This window comes from Nelumbo lutea, chromosome 1 (assembly GCF_056320005.1).
Source record: "Nelumbo lutea isolate HS-2025 chromosome 1, American lotus-T2T, whole genome shotgun sequence".
NCBI lineage: Eukaryota > Viridiplantae > Streptophyta > Magnoliopsida > Proteales > Nelumbonaceae > Nelumbo > Nelumbo lutea.
Window position 1 is genome coordinate 182087726 of NC_142684.1, and position 23298 is coordinate 182111023.

At 39.0% G+C, this 23298-nt stretch overlaps 1 protein-coding gene across 2 annotated transcripts in view; it reads right to left on the minus strand.

Annotated features, from left to right (window-relative positions):
• LOC148879645 (uncharacterized) overlaps positions 1–23298 on the minus strand; it is a 44929-nt gene that overhangs the window by 13392 nt on the left and 8239 nt on the right. For both annotated transcript variants that reach the window (XM_088961244.1, XM_088961246.1), the window contains exons 4-7: positions 6388–6480; positions 6076–6258; positions 5887–5989; positions 5593–5778 (exon numbers count right to left, since the gene is read on the minus strand). In XM_088961244.1, coding sequence (XP_088817370.1) covers positions 5593–5778; positions 5887–5989; positions 6076–6258; positions 6388–6480 — 565 coding nt within the window. The remainder of the gene's footprint in view (positions 1–5592; positions 5779–5886; positions 5990–6075; positions 6259–6387; positions 6481–23298) is intronic.

Below are 23298 nucleotides of genomic sequence, written 5' to 3' on the forward strand. Positions count from 1 at the left end.
CAGTTGCCTAAAGGTTGGACCTTCCAGCCACACCCAAGTTGTACCCTGTTGCAATGGACCAAGACTAGTATGATAACATCTCCAACATTACCTAGATTCTTCGACGAATGGCCAGCTTCTTATAGAGCTTGCATGTATGATGTATCATTGGTTTCTGGTGGGTACGTCGTGGCCATCGTGTCATTCTTGAGGCATTAGTGGTGGTCTGGGATCACCTTCCCAAGGAGGATCCCACATGGGAGCCTTACTTGAAGTTACAAACTCACTTCCCTACTCTCAAGTCTCAACCTTGAGAGTAAGGTCTATCTTAGGCAAGGAGGGCCTGTTACGACCACAAGGGAACAACAACCAATGGTTAGCCATGTTGGCTCCTCCTAGTAACCCAATTGTTCTAAATGGCACCTCCTAGTCAACCAACTTATAACAGAATGGTTGTAACTAATAAATACTGTAAAGGAAGGTAGAATGAAATCAGGCGATTATTCTAAATTTCCTTTCCCCTCCCTCTTTCTACCTACTCATATTTCAGGAGATTGGTTCCCCTAAAGAACTCTGAGTTAGGCAGACAACTAACAAAATATTTCCCCACTCAAGGGGGTCCTTAGTTCCCAATAGAACACCTAATTCAAGATTCTGAATTAAGCTTCGTAGTTTGTATGTATATATGCTTTTTGGTGGGGGTGAAGGGGTCATCTTGGACTAATACCCAGTTTCTGGAGCATTAAGTGATCTTACTATGTGATGCCACCCTATGGCAATATCATCTACCAAAACATCCTTGAAGTCATCTCTGATCCAAACATAAAGGAGAACTTTAAAAGTAAATACATATATCAAGACCAAAATAAGTTGCTCCTCACAGAAAAAACAAGAAACAATTAGATGACTCAACAAGACAGCCTCCTAATCCATCTTTCCAAAACCTGGTTTTTGAAGAACCAAGTCAAAAAGATCCAATAAGCAAAGCCATATAACTTTTCCAAGTCCAATGTTTACAAGATAAACCAGATTAAATAATCTGCAATCTCATCAGCAGTTCTAATCTAACCCAACTTCAATGTTTACAACACCCCATGATAGGTGATAATAATGATAATATTAAGGACCTCAAAAGCATGTAAGCACAGCACTTCAGAGAGAACTTTATATGCATTCCTTATCATGGAAATTAACCTAAAAATCTCTTAGGCTGTGGAATCCTGGGTTCTTAGGGAACAAGGTCAAGGACCCATCCCCAAGTTTCTCATCAATAGAGACTTGTGAATCTCGATCTCCCTCCACCTATATTTGAATAACCCAGTGAGCAATCCAATCATAGTATTGCAATAAAGGTAATAGTTCTGCTCTTGTCAAGTCACCTTCCCCAAGAGCACACAAATACACCATTAAAGCAGTATCCATCAAAATTCAGCTTAATACAATTGACTGTCAGTTGGATATACTTTTTTTTTTATAATTGAAAATGATTTCATTAAACAATAGGAATAAGATTTTACAAGAATCCCTTGGAGAGGCACGAGATGCAGCCTCCCCTAACCGTTACAAAAGATCAGAAATAAAATTACAATGCTGCTCAGAATAAATGGTCCCTAGTAGACCCCTGTTTAGCAAGATGATCAGCCAAAGCATTTGCCTCCCTACCCACCCACTGATATCTACATGTTATATGCCTTTTTAAACATTTAACTTTTTTTATGAGATTCCTATAACTCCAAACAACTGAGTCTGGATTTGACAGCCAGCCCACAATCACCTTAGAATCCCCTTCAATCAATAGGTTCTCCACTCCTAGTTGATCGGCAATCTGAATTCCCTGCACTGCAGCCAATATCTCAGCTCTTGTAGAGTCCCCTATCCCTATCGGGCCTGAGAATAAGGATATGGTGTTGCCATTTCCATTCCTCAATACTCCTCCAATGCTAGACGGTCCTGGGTTACCCTGGCTGCTTCCGTCAAAATTCAGTTTAAAAAAACCTTCTGGGGGAGTTACCCAAACTATAGTGGCTCTGGTTTTCCTAACCAAAGCGTGTGCAACTGTGGCCCAATCTCTAGATGTCATCAAATGAAAAAGAGCTGAAAGAAGCCAAGGATTTCAACCAATGGATATTCCTAGTTAAGATACATTCCTTCATTTCCATAAAAGGCCTCTCTTTATCTTGGAAAATTCTACCGTTTCTTTCTTCCCAAATTGTCCATAAGGTGGCTGCTCTGAAACATAACAAAGGTAGTTGGTGCGAATAATGATTTTACCTCTGCTGGTTGATTCCACCTACATCCAAACAAAACAAACATCCAATCCCAAAGAACTGCAAAAAAGGAACAAGAAACCAGTAAGTGGTAACAGTCCTCACTATGAGAATTGCACAGTACACAGCAATTTGGGGACAAACAAATAAAAGGCTTTTTCTTTTGTAAGTTCTCCAAAGTATTGATCTTACCAAGGTACACTTCCCAGTAGAAAACAGCAATTTTGGGGGGCACAAGCTTTGTCCAAACTTCTTTCACTGGGAAAGGCTCAAAAGAGGTACTCAAACAAAGGGATTTGAAGAAGGATGCACAAGTGAAAGAACCTTTTGGGATAGGAGTCCACACCCTTTTATCAGGAGAAAAGGGTCCCAAACAAACACTCTCTAGAATGGATAGAAGTTCAGTAACACAAGCAAGCTCCTCCTCCCTTAATCCCCTACGAAAACCAAAGTCCCAATACAAGGATAAAGGTAAAACTGCAGGGGGAAGAAGGACAAAGATAACCTCCTTTTTATAAAGGGAAAGTGCATACAAAGAAGGAAATAGGTCTTTTAGAGGTTGATTACCCACCCAAGTGTCTTCCCAAAAAAGAATCAAATTTCTGGAGCAAGTATCATATCTTACAAATTAAAGGAACTTGGAGAGGACACCATGTATTGCCTTCCATGGTGTTGTTTGGGTAGCCCAATGAGATACCCCAGCATCCCAACTAAAGACAGAACAGCCAAGAATACTAAGCACAACCCTGTGCCACAAACTTTCTCTTTCCAGAGGCCATCTCCATAGCCACTTTCCCAATAAAGCTTCATTTTTTAAGACCAAATTCCCTAATCCCAGACCCCCTACCTCTTTACTCTGACAAGCTGTCTCCCAATTAACTAAGTGGTCCTTTTTCTCCTCCCCTGGTTCCCAAAGAAAATCTCCCATCATTTTTTCTAATTTCCTAGCCTCCCTACGGGAGATCCTAAACACAGAGAGATAATAGACTGGTAAATTTCTCAACCACTGGGTACCAAATCTGCTTTCCCTAGGATTCCCACCCAAAGGTAAACCCAAATAAGTCAAGGGCCAAGAAGAAATAAAGTAGTCCAAATAGTTAGCAATAGACTCAACTTCATTGTCATCCAGATTGACCCCTACCACACAACATTTTTCAAAGTTGATCTTTAGATTGGAAACTCACTCAAAGTGTAATATTAGATCCTTAAGATTTCCCGCTCTTCTTGGTTGGCTTCCCTCACTCAAAGTGTAATATTAGATCCTTAAGATTTCCCGCTCTTCTTGGTTGGCTTCCCTCACAAAAAATAATAATAACATCTGCAAACTGGAGATAAATTACAAAGACATTATTCCTTCCGATCTTCCAACCACCTATTACCCCCTCCCTATTTGCTTTTGATGTTAATCTACTCAACACATCCGCTACCAATGTAAAAAGAAAAGGAGAAAGAGGATCACCCTGTCTCAACCCTTTGCAGGCTGGAAAGAAATCCTTTACCACACTCCATTCACTAGCACAGGGTAATGAACCGAAGTGAGGCAACCAATCACCCATAAGCACCATCTCTCCCCAAACCCACAAGTCCTAAGTATCTCCAAGAGGAAACTCCAATCCACCATATCATATGCCTTCTCAAGGTCCAACTTGCAGGCAAAGCCTGATCCCCCCGATTTCCTCATATCCTCTACACACTCATTTGCTATTAGGATTTGATCGTTTATCTGCCTACCTTGTATGAAGGCTCCTTGAGCTTGACTAATGATAGATGGTAAGACCACTTTGATCCTTAAGGATAGAATCTTTGCCAAGATTTTATAAATGCTTGTCACCAAACTAATGGGCATGTATATCTTGTTCGGAATGAGGGCTAAAAAAGTGGAATTTATTCCAGGGATAATCACATGTCTCTCTTCAAACTCCTTGAAAACCTCAACCAGATCCTCCTTAATTATTCCCCAACAATCTTGGTAAAAGGGCATGGTGAACCAATCTGGACCTAGTGCCTTTGATCTATCCATAGAGAACACCGCTTGTTTGATTTCTTCTTCTTCAAATTTCCTTTCCAGCCAACCTGAATTGCTCTCGTCTAGCCTTTGCCACTCTATTCCTTCCAACCTCTCACTAATGTTTAGAGGTCCTCTCATCCTTGACTTTAAGTGTTCCACAAAAATCCTTTCTATCTCTTCTTCAGAGGAGAAGATTTCTCCATCAATTTCTAATTTGGTCAGTTGGATATACTTCTGAATCCCGAAGTGTCTTCTTGAAGATAAAACTGCAAAGATCTACCACCCCCTTAGTATATTATTTGTGTTAAACATCCTGTATTCTTTCATAGTCTTCACCAAGTGAACTACTCCAAGGATATCAGTTCAATGAATTGTGAATACCTCTGCCAGAGGTGGTTTTTCTTGTCAAATGCTCTTGCATTCCTCTTCTCCCACAATGACCAAATTATGGCTATTCCGATGCATTTGTGCAATATCTCTTCCCTTTAGGAGGAAAGGAGGAAAGAAAAAGATCTAAATAGAAATTTTTTGGTGATCTTCTTCCTCAATATGGCCTTTGAAGCCACATGGAAAGATCTAAGGGGAGGGGAAGCATCTTCACTCTAGCCCTTCAATCAAAGGTCTACATGGCAAAGAGGTTCTATTGAGCATCTACAAAATTCCATTCAATAACCTTTCAAACTAAACCTATCATCATCATCACCATCCAAGCCTTATCCTAACTATAAGGGGATACGTATCCTTTCAAACTTGACTAAATCATGCAATTAAGTACCAGGAAAGAAGTCCGTTGCTATTTCAACACATAACACATCATACAAAAATTAAGCAGCATGGCTGAACATCTTCCCCTTTTTCTATAGCATAGTTCGACATCTTTTCCCTAGTTCCAACTATAAGTAATGGACTATAAAAATGGTTGGACATTGTTCCCTTTTCTCCTGGCATTGTTTAACTTCATTTCCCTAGTGCCAATTGTTATAATAAGTATAAGTGCAGTCCAATTCAATCCACTTGGCCATTTTTCATCATAAAACACAATCTAAAGTGTACAAAGGGATGCTGGGTGCACCAACAACCTCTGGCAGATACAAAAACATCAATAAAGTCGAGATTTCCACAAGTTAAAATTTAACCAGTCTTATGGCTAAAGTAAAATGGGTAAAATAATAATAATAATAATAATAATAATAATAATAATAATAATAATAATAATAATAATAATAATGGGTAAATGATGATATACATAACCATTTGCAGGAATATTTCAAAGAATGAAAGGAGAATAATGCTCACAGACAATTATGAAGTTTCAGATCGAATTTAAAACGTAGTTACCTTTACTAACACTTCGACCAAGATTATTATTCGTACGCAAAGGATCAATGACATTAAAATACTTGGAAACAAAGGGCTGGCCTTGATTTTCATGGCCACTAGGGAAAACAGCGTATACTGTGCTACAAGCATCAAGAAAAAGTTTGTTGAGTAATAGCTCACCACCATCCTTTCTAGGAGGTTCCGCTGCAAATTTCAAAAAAGAAACAAACAAAACACTGTTTAAATTGCTAATAAATTTAGTCAGAAAATGCAACGTAAGTTAATATTGTACTTGCAGCACTCCATTTAAACCTGTCATATCTGGAAGTGAACCAATTGGAACTGGACCCCAGAGGCTAACACAGAAGTTGTCCCAGTCAAAATTACTAAAAAACTCCAGAAAGCGATATAATACCTACAGAGTACAGACGCCAAGAAAGAACCTTTAGGAAGAAAGCTATATAAGTCTACAATGTGTGTATGTGTTGGGAATATGGTTACCTCAAGTGGCCCAGCAAATTTATTATTGAAGACGTGAAATATGTATAGAACCAGGGTCTCAAGAGCATAAGTTGAAATAAGTCCATGATGAGCCCCCAATATGCGGCTTTCATAGTAGCACCAAGCCTTGATCAGTATAATGCTGCGCTTGAATAAATGGTTTTGATTTATCAAATGGTCAATCTGAATAAGAAAGGATTATTTGTCAGTGAAAAAGTAAACAAAATCACTTCTATTGCCTTGCATAAAAAAATTAAAAGAATGTATAAATATAAATTGTGGATACATGAGCCCAGGATTATATCACCTCACCTCATCAAGAAAACAAAGGGTACATAACCCACCAAGCTGGTTAAAGGATATGTCCACAACTATATTCTCTACGAGACACTTTATTATCTTCACCTGTGAGTAGATGGTGAAAAAAGATAAAGATAAATCGCATTATACCAAGTAAAGACAGAGAGAATTGCCAATAGCAGTGCCAACACATTATCAATAACAGGTGCTGCCAGGGAAAAGAAGACAGTCAATGACAAACCACAAGGATTTTAACTTGTTTAGCTTAGAACTGCAGGAATATCTATCAAGCTAGCAAAGAGCTGATTCAGTGATTTAAAAGGTGCGCCTGTGCACGAGTTAGGCGCAAATGTGCTTCTGCCGAGGTCCTAGGCGCAGCACTTAGGAAAGGTGTGCACCTGGTGTGCCGGGGGCTCCACCCCCAGACCCCCCACCAAGTCCCTTGAGGCAATCCCTCCAAGAACCCCCTATTTGCTAATGCTGTTTTTGAGATTATCAAAATATTCGCTAATAAGCCCCAAATCCTTTCTACTTCCTCTTCCGCCCCCCTTCCTATCTTCTACCTCCCTCCCTTCTAAACTCACTGCCCCACCTCCACTCTCCTTCCTCAAAATAACAGGTTGTGTAGCTGGTGTACCTGTTTCAGGCAAGGCACACACATCAGTAGCCAAAACTGAATGGACACACTTACCTGGAGATGGAGGAGGATCAACAATAAAGGTGGTTAGGAAGCCAGGTTTGGAGTCCAACACATCAGATTTAACCTCTAAACTTTGTTTCTGTTGACAGGGAATGGGAGTTTTAACAGCTCTGGTTGTGCCCTTCTCTGGTACACCCTTCTCTATTGCTTCCATGCAAACCTTCAAGGTCTCCTCTTGTCTCACTTCCCGTACTTCCTGTGTCCTTGCTGGGATACTAGGGGTAAAATCTCTAAGTCAAGGGAGAGAGTAATCTGCTCAACTTCGACCGCAAGTACTGCCTACCCATAATCCTTTGTTCCTTTTTCATCTTCCAAGAACAGTTCTTTAGTGTTGAAACTCTCTACTTCATTCATATCAATCCCCACCATTTGATCAATACTGCCCAAATTTGAGTATTCACTGGAGTCTGAAACGCAATCACTGGGGCTGTCTTCGAAACCTGAATCTGAGCCCTGCAACTTTGGGTTTTGCTTTTCAGGAGAAGCCAGAGCCTTCCCTTTGGTCTGTACCCATATCATCAATGAATGCCACCCCTGGCTTTTGTTTGGGTTTTGTTCTGTCACCAATTTGATCAAGGAGGAAGAAGATGGACCGAATTCATCATCCATCATCGGGCTTGCCTTAGGGCTCACATGCCCTTTAGCTTTAAGTATGTCATGTGCTGCTGCCCTTTGAGGCCCAATAGCTGGGACCAATGAACGATTTGAGAGAAAACACCCATGCTATGGCGACCCAGGCCCAATTTCCTTATTAACTCTCACACGGTCACTTAAAGTGCCACATGATGGGTTAGTAGATTTTGACCATAATAACCCAGACCGGTTAAACACTAATATCCCAACTGGCTGAACCACCCCTTCTTTTGAAATTTGAACTTGGGGTTGCTTCACACATCGATGTCCACTACTCGCAGCCTCAGCGTAAGACCAGCCACGTGCCATGCCCCTTTCTATCCTGGTTTTATAAACTTCTGTCCTTGTTAGTTCATCTTTTCCTTTCCCCGGAGTTTGTTTTGCTATTTCAATGTCACTTCCATTCTCCTTTTCTTCAGCCATTTGACTTCTGCCACATAACCAATCTTCTTCTACCTACTCATCTTCTTTCCTTTCTCTCTCCCTCCACAACTCAGCTTCAATGGCTGTAACTAACCTGGCTGAGTACAACACTCCATCAACCAGGACCTTTACTGCACAGGGGATATCTTCCAAATTCACATTACTCAGACATACTGCAGCTGAGTGGAGATCTTTAACCAAAAAAAGAATCCAATCTTGCTTTACACAGAGAAGCTATAGAGGCAAAAACATCTGAAATCCAAAGACAAAAAGGCAAACCCAAGATCTGAACAGTTACTTCGTCTCTCGCATGCAAATCCATGGAGTTGGAGTGAGGGGTCCATTTTGAAAAAGTCACAGAGGTTGACTCCAATGGACAACACATAGCATGGAGTTCCATTTTCTCTCCTACTAACCCAAGAAGTGCTAAGTGGGTTAAGATAAAGCTTAACTTCAGCTTCTTCAGCAATTCTCTTCCAGTCTTTTGGTGGGACTGTCAATGTTACAATAAATTTCTCCTCCCAATCATTCTTGAACATGTTGCAGACCATTCTACAATCCTTTGCTGTTTTAGCAATAATATGAATTTCTGTTGCCTTTTTGGGCTGCTCCTGCTCCCTCACTACAGAGTCTCCTTTGACCCCCTGTGTTTCTTCTACAATCTCCACTCTACTACATTCTTCAGCCATTTGACTTCTGCCACATAACCAATCTTCTTCTACCTACTCATCTTCTTTCCTTTCTCTCTCCCTCCACAACTCAGCTTCAATGGCTGTAACTAACCTGGCTGAGTACAACACTCCATCAACCAGGACCTTTACCGCACAGGGGATATCTTCCAAATTCACATTACTCAGACATACTGCAGCTGAGTGGAGATCTTTAACCAAAAAAAAATCCAATCTTGCTTTACACAGAGAAGCTATAGAGGCAAAAACATCTGAAATCCAAAGACAAAAAGGCAAACCCAAGATCTGAACAGTTACTTCGTCTCTCGCATGCAAATCCATGGAGTTGGAGTGAGGGGTCCATTTTGAAAAAGTCACAGAGGTTGACTCCAATGGACAACACATAGCATGGAGTTCCATTTTCTCTCCTACTAACCCAAGAAGTGCTAAGTGGGTTAAGATAAAGCTTAACTTCAGCTTCTTCAGCAATTCTCTTCCAGTCTTTTGGTGGGACTGTCAATGTTACAATAAATTTCTCCTCCCAATCATTCTTGAACATGTTGCAGACCATTCTACAATCCTTTGCTGTTTTAGCAATAATATGAATTTCTGTTGCCTTTTTGGGCTGCTCCTGCTCCCTCACTACAGAGTCTCCTTTGACCCCCTGTGTTTCTTCTACAATCTCCACTCTACTACATTCTTTAGCTTCCTCCCGAACAATGAAATCCTTCAAATTCCTTGTGACCTCTTCCCAGCCTGTCCCATTCTTTCCTTCAGGGAAGCAGACCATCTGCTTTTTTCCTTCCCCAACGAATTCCATAAGCACCACATACCTTACTTTATTCTCCCTTCTTTCTGCTACATACCTCCTTCCATCAATGATCAATCTCAGTTGAATCTTTGCATACAAACTTCCTACTACCTGAATAGCATTCTCCATTAAGATTCCTAACAAGATTACACTCCCATTTGCTAATGTTGTTATGTTGTTTATCCATATATCCTAATAAAAGACATTTTTTTTATAAGTGACAAAAGACAATTAAAATTATAAATTCATTTTTTGTTGGGAATCTTAAGAATTTAAGACCCTAACATGGACTTGTTTGGGCTTGCCTCAAGAGGCTTGGTACAAAGGTGGCTTGTAGAATCAAGAATGAAGAAAGTTGAACATTACATTAAATATTTGAAGTAATGCAACTGGGAAAAAAAAATAAGAGATTGGGAGTTCTACATGCTTGAAAATGTTTTATATGTTATGTTTGATTATATTTTTAAATTTTCATTTTTAAATATGTTTTACATGCCATGTTTATGTATTTTGATTAAGATAATATGTTCTTTTGAATATTTCTTTTAAACTTTAAGTTTATATTTTAAATTTAAGATAATAGGTTTCTCTAAAACATTTATTTTCAAATTTAAGTTTATATTTTTAAGTTAATATAATAGATTTTTTAAAACATTTATTTCCAAACCTAAATAGCCTCTCTATATGTGCAAGGGTAAGGCTGTGTATATCTGTCCCTCCCCATACGCCACATTGGCGGGAGCCTCGTGCACTAGACTGCCCTTTTATTTATTTCTAATTTTTAGTTTCTATATGTGCAGGGGTAAGGTTGCATACATATGTCCCTCTTTTTTGCATTTTTTTGCCTTGCTTCAGAAAAGGTGTGTGCTCACCTTGCACCTCACGCCTTGTCAGATATTCGACCAGACCTGATTTCCTTCCTGAAATAAAGGGAAAATAAGAGAGGGAAACAGAGAGAAAGAAGGAGAGGAAGAGAAGAGAAGAGAAAGAGAGGTGAAGATGAGGAGATGGTTCGGTTATTCTCAAAAGTGAGAAAAATCACTCTCCCCAGCCAACCAGAATATATATATATAGAGAGAGAGAGAGAGAGAGATTTCTATTCAAAGTACAATGACCTTTGTGCCCCTCTTTAAGTATGGAACACTCTATTCAACCTCAAACATAATAAACAAAACAATCTATAATAAAATACTCTAAAATGTCTCAAATACCCCTGGACTATCGACTCTAACACTCCCCCTCAAGCTAGAGAGTATATATCATATAATTCCAGCTTGTTACATATATGATCCACCTTTCCCCAAATCAACCCATTTGTGAACAAATCGGTCCACTAACTCCCTGTATTCACATGTATTATATTTATCACTCCACTAAGCATTTTTTCTCTTACAAAATGATAGTTGACTTCAATGTATTTTGTTCCCTCGTGGAATATTGGATTAGATGCAATGTGAACAGTAGCTTGATTGTCACAGTACAACTTCATAGGATTGTTGGGTGCATACCCAATCTCTTGGAAAAGGTTCTTCAACCACACTAACTCACAGGTTGTGTGTGTCATAGCTCTATATTTAGCTTCATCACTGCTTCTTGCAACCACTATTTGTTTCTTACTCATCCACATTGTCGGATATACTCCAAGAAAAGTACACTACCCTATAGTATACCTTCTATTAGACAATGAGCCAGCCCAATCTACATTTGTATAACCCTCTACTTCAAGACTTCCTCCTAATTTGTATAATAATCCACGACCTGGAGCCCCTTTCAAATACCGTACAATCCTCAAAACTGCATTCCAATGGGGAACCCAAGGCTTCTACATAAACTGGTTAACTACACTCACTGCAAAGGAAATGTCTAGTCGGGTAAAGTCAAATAATTTCTTACCCACTAACCTCCTATACCTCCTAGGATCACCAAATTTTTCACCTACATCAGTGCTTAATTTGGTGTTCAGTTCCATAGGTGTTTTGGCTAGTTTAGTACCCAACAATCCTGTCTCTTCTAACAAGTCAAGCACATATTACCTCTAACACAAATTTATGCCATGCGTCAACCTTGCTGCAACTTCTATGCCCAAGAAGTATTTCAAGTTGCCAAGATCATTTGTTTGAAAGTGATCATGTAGAAAAACCTTCAATTTATCAATACCCAACTTATCATTACCTTGTAATGACAATATCATCTACATATACCACCAATAGGACATTTAGCTTCAAAATCATAGTTGAACACCAAATGATCAACCTGACATTGCCTCATATCAAAGTCTTTAATTACCTCACTAAATCTACCAAACTAGGCACGCGAAGATTGTTTCAGTCCGTAAATTGTCTTCTTAAGTCTACACACCTTACTATCCTCCCCCTAAGCAACAAACTCTAGTGGTTGCTCCATCTACACCTCTTCACTAAGATCACCATGCAAAAAGGCATTTTCAATGTCAAGATGTTACAAGTATGGGTGAGCATTGTTCAATTAAAATAGAAAAACCGAGCTGAGAATTTCGATTTCGATTTTTTCGGTTTTTAGTTATTTTGGTTTTACAAAATTTCTATTTCGGTTTCTAGATTAAGAAATTCGGCTAACCAAAGAAACCGAATTAATCGAACTTTGTTATTCATAATAAATACATATATTTATATATATTAATATATATGTTACATATCATATAGAATATCTATAATATATTATATTATATGTTAGAACATATAATATTATATATTAATATATTTTATAATATAAATTCAGTTTTAAACAAAAACCGAACCAAAAATTTCGGTTTCGATTACTTCATTTTTTATTATTTCGGTTTCGATTCGGTTTTACATTTCAAATTTCAGTTTTAAAAAAGTCGGTTCATTTAGTTCAGTTTTTAACCAAATAAACTGATTGCTCACCCTGATACAAGGTCCAATCAAACATAGCTGCTAAGGATATCAACACATGAGCTGAGCCAATCTTGCCAACCGAAGAAAATGTCCCAGTATAATCCACACCATACAACTAAGAGTACCCTTTGGCCACTAACCTAGCCTTCAGGCACTCTATGCTTCCATCTGGTAGGTATTTGATTATATAAACCCACTTACAACCTACAACATGCTTACTAGGCAAAAGAGTGGTGAGCTCCCAAATGTGATTATGATCAAGTGATGAGAGTTCCTCTTCCATTGCTTTACACCACTTTAGGAGGTAATAGCTTCCTGGACATTCTTAGGAATAGAAACAGTAGACAAAAGGGAAACAAACTAACGATAGGAAGTAGAAAGATGAGAGACAAAAGCATAGTTAGAAATAAGATGCAAAGTACAAATATGTTTACCTTTATGCAAGGCAATGGGAAGATCAAGATCAGACGGAGAAGGCATCATAGGATTAAGAACAACTATCGGATCTGTAGACAAAGAAGAAACTAGAGGAGGAATCGGTATCTATCAATGCGTATACACATGCCTGATAGGTGATCACTCAGTAGGAACTTACAATGGAGGAGATGAAGATGTGGCAGTAGTAGGAAGAAGATGAATGGGGGGTCATCATCAACAGGAACTGGAAGTGGAACCAACCACAAGGGATGAAGGAAGACTATCACTACTCATAAAGAATGGAATAGACTCAAAGAAGGTGACATCAAGACACACAAAGGAACGTTGAGATGATGGATGATAACACTTATAGCCCTTCTATGTCCGAGAGTAGCCAAGAAAGATACACTTGGTAGAGCGTGCATCTAATTTTGGGCATCCAGTTAATGAGGAAACACGTTGTAAGAACAACATCACTCCAAAAACGTTTAGGAACACTCGTGATGCAAAAGGGACCGAGCAGTCTCAAGAAGATGATGATTTTGCATTCAGCCACCTCATTTTATTGAGGTGTATAGGTGTAAGAGGTTAGATGGATGATCCGGTGTTGTTCCAAGTATTCTTGAAACGAGGTATAGAAGTATTCTTTCCCATTGTAAAAACGAAGAATTTTAATGTGAACACCAAGTGTGAATTTCAACATAAATTTTTTGAAAAATGAAGAACAATTCACTCTTTTTTTTCATAAGATAAGTCATGTCATCCTTGAATAATCATCAACAAATTTTATGAGGTACTTATAACCATTGTATGACACAACTCTATTCGGACTCAGAATGAACTAAAGAAAAATGACTCGACCTACAACTATCGACTCTAAGACTGAAGGAAACCCGATGATGTTTCCCATACTAACATGACTCACATTCCAAAGAAGAAAGATGACACAAAGACAAAACAAGTAACTGAAGTATCTTGTGAGAAGGATGGACAAATTTGCAATGCCACTGAAGAGGTGTAAGAGAAGACTAGAGAGCTACTACCGAACCACCACCATCAAGATAATACAATCTACCAGTTTCATGCCCTCCACCAATCTTCATCCCCATCTTAAGATCCTAAAAAAGACAAGAATCAGGAAAGAAGGTTATAGAACAGTTTAGAGATTTGGCCAATTTGCTAACAAACATAAGATTGAAAGGGAATTTGGGTACATACAAAACTAAAGAAAAAGATAACAATGTAGTGTCTACATTGCCAACACCACAAATGGGTGAGGTAGAACCATTAGCTAAAGTGACTATTTGTGATATAGAAGAAGGAGAAAGGGAAGAAAACAAACCTGGAGTCCTAGTCGTATGATCAAAAGCTCCAGAATCAACAATCCAAGGTAAGGGTTTAGAAGCCAGACAAGCCATACCTGAGTGGGCAAGAGTAGTTGTATTTTATTGGGAAGTAGCCCGAAAGAACCTTTCATATTCATCATCTCCTCCCCAGATGCACTAGTAGATGTAGAAGGTGCTTAATCAGTCTGCTGGGTATCAAATGCATCACCACCACTTCCTATTGTTGCATGATTGGCCCATGTAGAAGGATGTCCATATAAATCATAACAAAAATTAACAGTGTGTCCTTCCATCCCACAATGTGTACACTTCTTAGGCCCATAATTGTGACCTCTACCATGACCTCTCCATGAGTCTCGACCTCCATTACATCCACCACAACGGTGCAACATAGGTCCTCCACGACCTCCTCCTCTATTTCAACGGCCTCCCCCTCTCATCACTTCATCTATTTGTGATTTGAAAAACCTACCAAAAAGAAAGAAGAGATTTATTGCTGTCTCTTTGGTTCTCTTACCAACCAGAGAATATTATTGAATTCCTTACCACCAAGAGTAAACAATTCTGGGTAGTTTAGTCTATTCATCTTGTTTTATGTTAATTGTTTGCTGTTCTTCTGCCCACAACTAGAGGTAGTAATGCGATTGTATGTCTAAGGATAAGCATATAATATTAATATAGCTGGCCACCTAGGAAGAGTTTATTCTTCTCTCCTCTTCTCTTCTCACATTCTTTCTCCCTCTTCTTTCTCTCCTCTGTTCATACAGATCTTCCTAAACCCAAACTGAACCAAACTAGGTTACGTGGTATCAAAGCACTAGGAAGGGTTCTACTAAAATGGAATCTTCCTTCTACAAGCTGTGATTTCCTTTCTAGTGGTTCTACAACTCTTGGTTCTGTTTTAGAAAGACAAAACAAAGACTGCAGAGTGTGGCAAACTACAAATAAACCAAATAGTTTGGCTCAATCTGAACCTTTTGGGTTATAGATGACATGTATCAAATTAAATGGCAATAACTACATACCTTGGGGCAAGTCAGTTGAAGCTTTCCTTAGGGCCAAAGCGAGGTTAAAGTACATAAAAATGCTAGATCAGCAGCCAATAGTAACGAGCATAATGAGTGGGAGCAAAAGAATGGTCAGATATGACATGGTTGTGGAATAGCATGGATGTACTTAGTAAAGGATAACATTACACAGGTATATCAGCTGTACCAAGAATACTTCCAGCTACAACAAAGAGAGAGAAGTATAGAAAAACTAATATGTCAACCTTAGAAGTATTTGAAATAAGCACAATACTTAATGTCTAAAAGGATAAGTATATAATAGATCTGGCAACCTGGGGAGAGTTTATTCTTTTCTTCTCACATTCTCTCTCCTATGTTCATACAGGTCTTCTTCCTAAACCTAGATTGAACCAAACTAAGTGACACTTAATTTTCATACAGTCTAAAGAAGCGTATTTCTCAAACATATCTGCACATGATCTTACCATCGTGCATGTTAAAAAAAGGAACCATCAAGCCGGCCTTTAATCTGCATAGGTGACTCCCACACCTTCCCAAACAAGAACAAATGTTCCTAAATATTGGTGACAAATGAGTGGGAAGATTAGTAGGTGATGGTTAGACCCACCAGTAGTCTTACAAAGAATACACACTTGTGATAAAAAGAAACTCATAAGGACACCTCCAAATGCATCACCCAACAAGTGTCTCTTATACATTGATTTCACACATTGAACACTGATATCTAATTCACAGAGGCAGACTCACCATTGACCTTCCAAATAAGATACACATGGAGTAAAAGATATCCATAGGACGCCTGCATCATTTCATAAGTGTCTCCTATACCATAATTTCACACAAAGGCACCAATAAAAGTTCATATTCAGAAATGGGGAAACCACATTGAGTACTTCAGGTTGATAAAGGAGGGTATAAAGCAACCTCCTTGAATCTCACCTAACAATAATTGCATGAAACCTTACATCATCAAAGATTGAATGCCACAAACAATACTTCCCATAAAACAATGAATTTTACAATGTCGATGACTATTCAATGATTGCCACAATTATGGGTTTGTGTTGGTCTTAATGTCACAGCACACAGCTGTAGGAAAAGCGGTTGATACAAGTTTCAAATGATTAGAACTTATGAGTTTGTACAGGGAGAACTGCTAGCACAAGTTCACAATGACTAGAAAACACATGCCACAAACTCTTGAAGTTTATTTACAGTAGCATAAAATTTCCATTAAAGAAGAAAAAAATACACAGGAAGTATAAAGACTTTTCAACCCAAACACCTTTTAAAAAGCAACACCAAACCCACAAGTCACAACAACAACACAATTTAAATTATCACCTAACATCCCAATACCAAGGCCCACTACTATCTACCCTCCCATCTGCATCTGATTCTTCAAGCCCCACAATTAACCTGAAAATAGAAAAGAAAAAATGCACTTGTAGATATGAAAACAAAAACAAGGCATGACCTAAATCTTAGACCTAAGAGTAAATCACCCACCACCAGCAACCACCTAACACAGCACTCTTATCTGTCCAATCAGAGCAGTATCTTGCTAAAACAAAACTAAACTTCTCAAAAGAGCCAACTCCCAACCTCCTTAATCAACCAATTCATCCACAGTATAATGTCCAGATTGCATCATGGATTCCTCATATATGGTATCAAAATTCTCATTTTGCTATCTTATATTTTGCTAATTAAAAGCTTTTATTACTAATTATGAGACTAAAAAAATAAAAACAGATATGTTTAAGAAGTTCCAAGGACCTCAACATGTAGGCTAGCACCACTACCTATCCCTTCTTTCTCATTACAGCCGATCAAGTTACAAATACCCCCAAAACATTTGAGACCTATTTTCACCCCTTGACTAGCCATTGCATCTGCCACTGAAGTTCAAATTCTTAATTCTAGTTCAATAAAATTTTCTTGGCATAAATCCTCTCCACCCAGGAAGAACAGGCCTAAACTCTTGCATGAACTTCCTTTTCAACCACCTTATTTTCAACTATTTCTCTACTAGTGCTATTGATGTGGTGAGGTGATAAGTGGTGATTTTGGATTCCCTAGTCAATGCAATGACCACTCAATTCATAGGTGCTGACTAGTCGATCACAAAAATGTCCTAAATATAAGATATCAATGAACCTCATATCTAAGCTAATATAGACTACAAATATACAATAAATCAATGATATAGAGCATATAGTTCATAATCTTTATTTATAAAATATAGAGAAGGTGAGGTAGATAGGCAAGAATAAGAAGTTATAGCCTCTGTTGTTCAAAGAAAGATGCAACTTTGACCATTCAGTGTGCCTGTCCCTTTGTTTTTGGCAACTCAGTACAACTGTACTGAGTTGCAACTCCAGTTCTTTCATTATATGTTTTTTATCATCTATATACCATCAACCAATCATGTACCATAAAAAAAAAAAAAAATCTGAAAGCAACTAGCATGTATGTACCAAACAAAAGCATATATAGCCCTATTTTAAATAATTGCAGATAAACACAAAAAAAAAGTGAACCAGTTTGTATGACCCTCAATTGACTAGTCAATGACTAGTTGACACGAATAACACTAAGAATAAAAGGAAATTTCTATAAAACAGTTGCAAGACCAGCTATGCTATATGGAGCACAGCGTTGGACAGTCAAGAAAAAACATGTCCAAAATATGAGTGTGGCAGAATGCGATGGATGAGTGGAAAAACTAGAAAGGATAGGATCAGAAAATTTAGTCATTTGAAAGAAAATAGGAGTAGCTCCAATAGGTGATAAAATGAAAGTAGAATAAGATGATTTGGTCACTTGCATAGAAGACCATTAACAGCACCCATAAGAAATGATTTTTTGCAAGATGAAGGGACTAGAAGGGCTAGAGGTATACTAAAAAGGATATTAATAGAATAGTAACAAATGATTTAAGTGCCAATAATTTGACAACGGATATGGCATTAAACAGAACGGAATGGCGAAACAGGATTCATGTAGCCAACCCCGTATAGTTGGGATAAGGCTTGGATGATGATGATGATGATGATACCACATATAAAACATACAGCAATACACTTTAAAAAGAACATCTTCTAAATTTATAAATCTATATGCTATTAATAATGAGAACGTTGGGGATAAAAGCCATTGAACATGATGTACAGTCACATGGGGATCTTTCCCCTCCTTTTCCATAGTATTAGTGTAATACAATATATTATACTTTGCCTTTTATCAAAAAAAAGGTCATCAAACATGTTATTCATATAAAACTTTGAATTTTCTTTTATTTCCATTTTGGTAGTTAGAATCTGTAAGTTAGAGGTAATACGTTGAACATCATCAAACATTATGTGGGTAAGGTCTAACTCCTTTATAAGTAGGATCTTTTAAAATCCTCTCCCCCCCACCTTCCTAAAATCCCTCTCCCTTACTCATTTACTCTGAAAGATGATCCTTAATCAGTTGATGCAAAACATCCTACATAAGTAATTAAAGAAAAAGAACAAAAGAAAAGGAGAAAGGAAAATATATAAAAATACAATGTTAGAGCCGGCTGTACAAGGGTAGTACAGTCCTTTTACATTTAGTTATATATGTACTGCTTTGCTGATGTGGCTCTCACTTAAGTGAGGCCACAATGGTAATCCTCGTATATCTTAGAACAGTATAAATAAAAGAAGGGCCAACTAGAGGTTTTGAGTTTTTACTCGCTAGTTCGGCTGTGACTTTTCTCCTTTTTCTTCTTTTCTCCTTCTCCTTCTCTCTCTCTCTTTTCCTTCTCTTTCTTCTGATCTGAACATATATGAACATCTAATCTGAGTTTTATCATGGTATCAGAGCCACAATAATCAGTTCAGATCAGTTGTCTCATTTTCTCTCTGTTTTGCGCATTCCTCTCTAGGGTTTTGCATAATTCTCATTGATATTTAGAGAGTTTTCCAGAAATGAAAAGGACTGGTCGTTTTCTCCTTTTGGGGGTTTCCATGCCTCCAATGAGTGCAATTGTTGCGGATTTGTGTGGTTGGTAGAAAACCCTCTACTCGCACTTCGAAGAGGGCTGGTTTTGTGATGGTGACAGTGCAGACTTGGTACCCTCTACTCGATAGGTACATGATCTTCGAACTAAGTTGTGGTATGTAGCAAGTTTCTTTTATATGTTGCAGAACTGAAAATATTAGTTGTGAGGTGTGTTGTGAGGGTCTCTAATGATGACAGTAAACGGCAACAGTAGCGCTGTTGCTAAAAGTGAACAGTTGGGAATATTATTGCTGAAACAGTGGTGAATAGTTGTGAGTGTTGCTGCTGAAACCTATGTACTAGGAACCCTAGTGGTGTTCAGTCATTCGTGTGGAGTGTGGTGATTTAATAGGGTAGTAGAGTAACAATTTAGTGGTACAACCTCCCACTTTTTTTGTGCAGTCATGGGAGACAGCAGTGAATACAAATCAAGTGTGATGGTGTCTTCTGATTATCTGAATGTACAGATAATCAGAATGGTGAGAATTATGTCCCTTGGGCTAAGTCTGTTGAAGTTTTCCTGAAAGCCAAAAAGAAAGTGAAACATGTGAGGGAAGATAAACCCTCAATTGATTCTCTGGGATATGATGAATGGGAGTAGGAGGATGCTCAAATTATGACTTGGCTATGGTACAGCATTAAGTCCAAAATTAGTGTAAACTTCATGTTTTTAGATACAGCCAAGGAAGTCTGGGATCATGCAAGGAAACTATATTCTGGACAAGTTAACACTACTAGGGTTTACCAATTGTACCAAAACTACTTTAATCTGTAATAAGGGAATCAGTCTTGAGGACTATTATGCCAATATGAGAAATTTACGAAATGAGTTGAATGTTTATCATCCTCTTACACCTGATGTCAAAATTCAGCAACAACAAAGAGAGCAGTTGGATGTGACCAGATTTTTAGTACGGCTGAATTCTGAGTATGAACCCATAAGGGCACAGATATTAGGTGGATCTACTCTTCCCTCTCTTGAGGAAGTGTTTGCTCGTCTTCAGAGGATTTCAGTTGGACCCATAGAGACTTCCACTATGTCAGATAGGTCTACATTTGCAATTACGAGAGGGGGAGGTCGTGGTGGTAGAGGAGGTTAGCATGGTCGTGATAGTGGTGGTGGACCCATGTATGGTCGTGGTGGTGGTCGTGTTGAAGGATGAGACTCAGGGAGAGCCCGTGGTAGGGGACAGGGTAATACTCAGAGAAGGTGTACTCATTGTGGTATGGAGGGGCATACTATCAACTTTTGCTACGATCTCCATGGCCCACCTTCAACCTGGGCGAATCATGCAACTGTAAATGGTGGTAGCTCAAGACAGGAATCTCAAGTCACTAATCAGATCCCCACTACATCTACAAATGCTTCTCGAAAGGAGAGGGTGAGTGTTTCACAGGATGAGTATGAGCGGTTCATTCAGGGTACATCTCAACAGAACACAGCTACCCTTGCACACACAGGTACGGATTGTCTGGCATCCACATCTTCCCGTTGGATTATAGATTCTGGAGATTCCAATCATATGACTGGAACTCCAGGTGTGTTTTCATCCATTTCTCCGTCCTCCACTTCCCAATCTGTATGTGGTGTTGGTAATGTTGACACTGACTCATTATCCCTCTCCTCAGTTTTATATGTTCCCAAGTTTCCCTTTAACCTAATGTTTGTGAGTAAATTGACTCGGTCTCTTAATTGCTCAATAACTTTTTACCCTTCCTCTTGTGTGTTTTAGGATGTCAAGACGGGGATGAAGATTGGTGGAGGGCATGAAGCTGGTGGACTGTATTATCTTGATGGAGGTGGTTCGGCAACAGCTCTTCAGTCATCTCTCTCCCCTCATCAGTGGCACTACAGATTTGGTCATTCGTCTCTTAGAGCTCTTCAGTTACTTGTTTCGTCGTTGCGTCGTCTTTCTAATTTAAATTGTGAGTCGTGTCAGTTTGGGAAACATCATTGTGTCTCCTTTAGTCCTAGAGTTGATAGTCGTACATCGAGTCCTTTTTCTTTAGTCCATTCGGACATCTGGGGTCCAAACAGAGTAGTGTCTTATAATGGTTACAAGTACTTTGTAATTTTTGTTGATGATTATTCAAAGATGACATGGCTTTACCTTATGAAAGAAAAGAGTGAATTGTTTTCTATCTTCTAGAAAATTTATGCTGAAATTCGCAATCAATTTGGTGTAAATATTAAAATTCTTCGTTCTGATATTGGCCGCGAGTAGTTTTCCACACACTTTCAAGAATATTTGGAACAACATGGCATTATCCTTCAAACCTCATGTACCTACACCCCTCAACAAAATGGGGTGGCTGAAAGAAAAAAACCGTCACCTTTTGGAAACTACACGGTCCCTCTTACATCAGATGAATGTCCCCAAACCCTTTTGGAGTGATGTTATACTCACATCTTGCTTTCTTATTAACCGCATGCCCATGTCTATCCTTGAAGGTCAGTTCCCTTTCTCTGTTCTATTTCCCACGTTGTCTCCTTTTCCCCTTACTCCCAGAGTTTTTGGATGTGTGTGTTTTGTTCATAATCTTGGGCTTGGAATGGACAAGTTAGATGCTAGATCCACCAAGTGTGTCTTTCTTGGCTATTCCAAGACTCAAAAAGGGTATGTGTTATAACCCTCGTTCTCGGCATTCTTTTGTGTGTTTTGATGTTACATTTTTTGAGTTTGTTCTTTTCTTCTCCAGATCGGCTACTTCTTCTCCTCTGTTGCCATCACCCCCTCTTCCAGTTCCTGTTGAGGATCCTGTTCCTCTTGTTTCGGTCGTGACCTAGTCTTTGCCTCCAGTGCAGTTACCTGAAAGAGGACCACCTATCTAGCAAGTGTATACACATCGTCAAGCATCAGCTCCTCCCCTAGCTTCGTCACCGTCGACAGATCTGGCAGTTGATCCCACCCCAGCCCCAACTCCAAGTTCTAACCTTGATCTTCCTATTACTTTGTGGAAAGGTAAATGCAGTTGCACTCTCCATCCCATTTCCAATTATGTTTCTATATCTCACATTTCGGCTTCCCATCGACAGTTTATTTCTATGTTATCCTCTGTCTCTGTTCCCAATGATGTCCAGGCAGCCCTCAATTCTCCAGGGTGGCACCAAGTAATGGAAGAACTCTCGGCCCTAACTCGTACTCATACGTGGGACCTAACTACTCTTCCTCCTGGTAAACATGTGGTCGGCTGTAAGTGGGTGTACATGGTTAAATACTTACCTGATGGAAGTGTTGAACGGTTGAAAGCTCGGTTAGTTGCCAAAGGTTATTCACAACAGTATGGTACACAGACACCTTCTCTCCAGTTACCAAAATAGGGTCAGTTCATGTTCTAATTTCTCTTGCCGCTATGTTTGATTGGCCCTTGTTTCAACTTGACATTAAGAATGCCTTTTTACATGGTGATCTTCTTGAGGAGGTGTACATGGAGCAACTACCAGGGTTTGTTGCTCGGGGGGAGGGTGAGAAGGTCTATAGACTTAAGAAGGCTAGTTATGGACTTAAACAATCTCCCCATGCATGGTTTGGGAGATTTAGTGAAGTGGTGAAGAAGATTGGAATGAAACAGTGTCAGGTTGATGATTCCGTATTCAGCTATGAATCAAATGCTGGGAAGTTCTCTTGGTGGTATATGTAGATGACATTGTTATCACAGGCAGTGACAAACCAAGAATTGACAAGTTGAAGACTTACTTGCATGATCACTTCCAGACAAAGGATCTTGGCAAATTAAGATGCTTCCTAGGGATAGAGGTTGCAAAGTCCAAGAATGGTATTAATCTATGCCAGAGAAAATATGTTCTTGATTTGCTAGAGGAAACAAGGTTGTTGGGTGCCAGACCAGCTGAAACACCTATGTAACTGAATGCTAGATTGGGTAGTGATATAGGTGAGGAGTTTGAGGATCCGGGAAGGTACAGAAGGCTGGTGGGTAAGCTTAATTACCTAACCATCACTCAA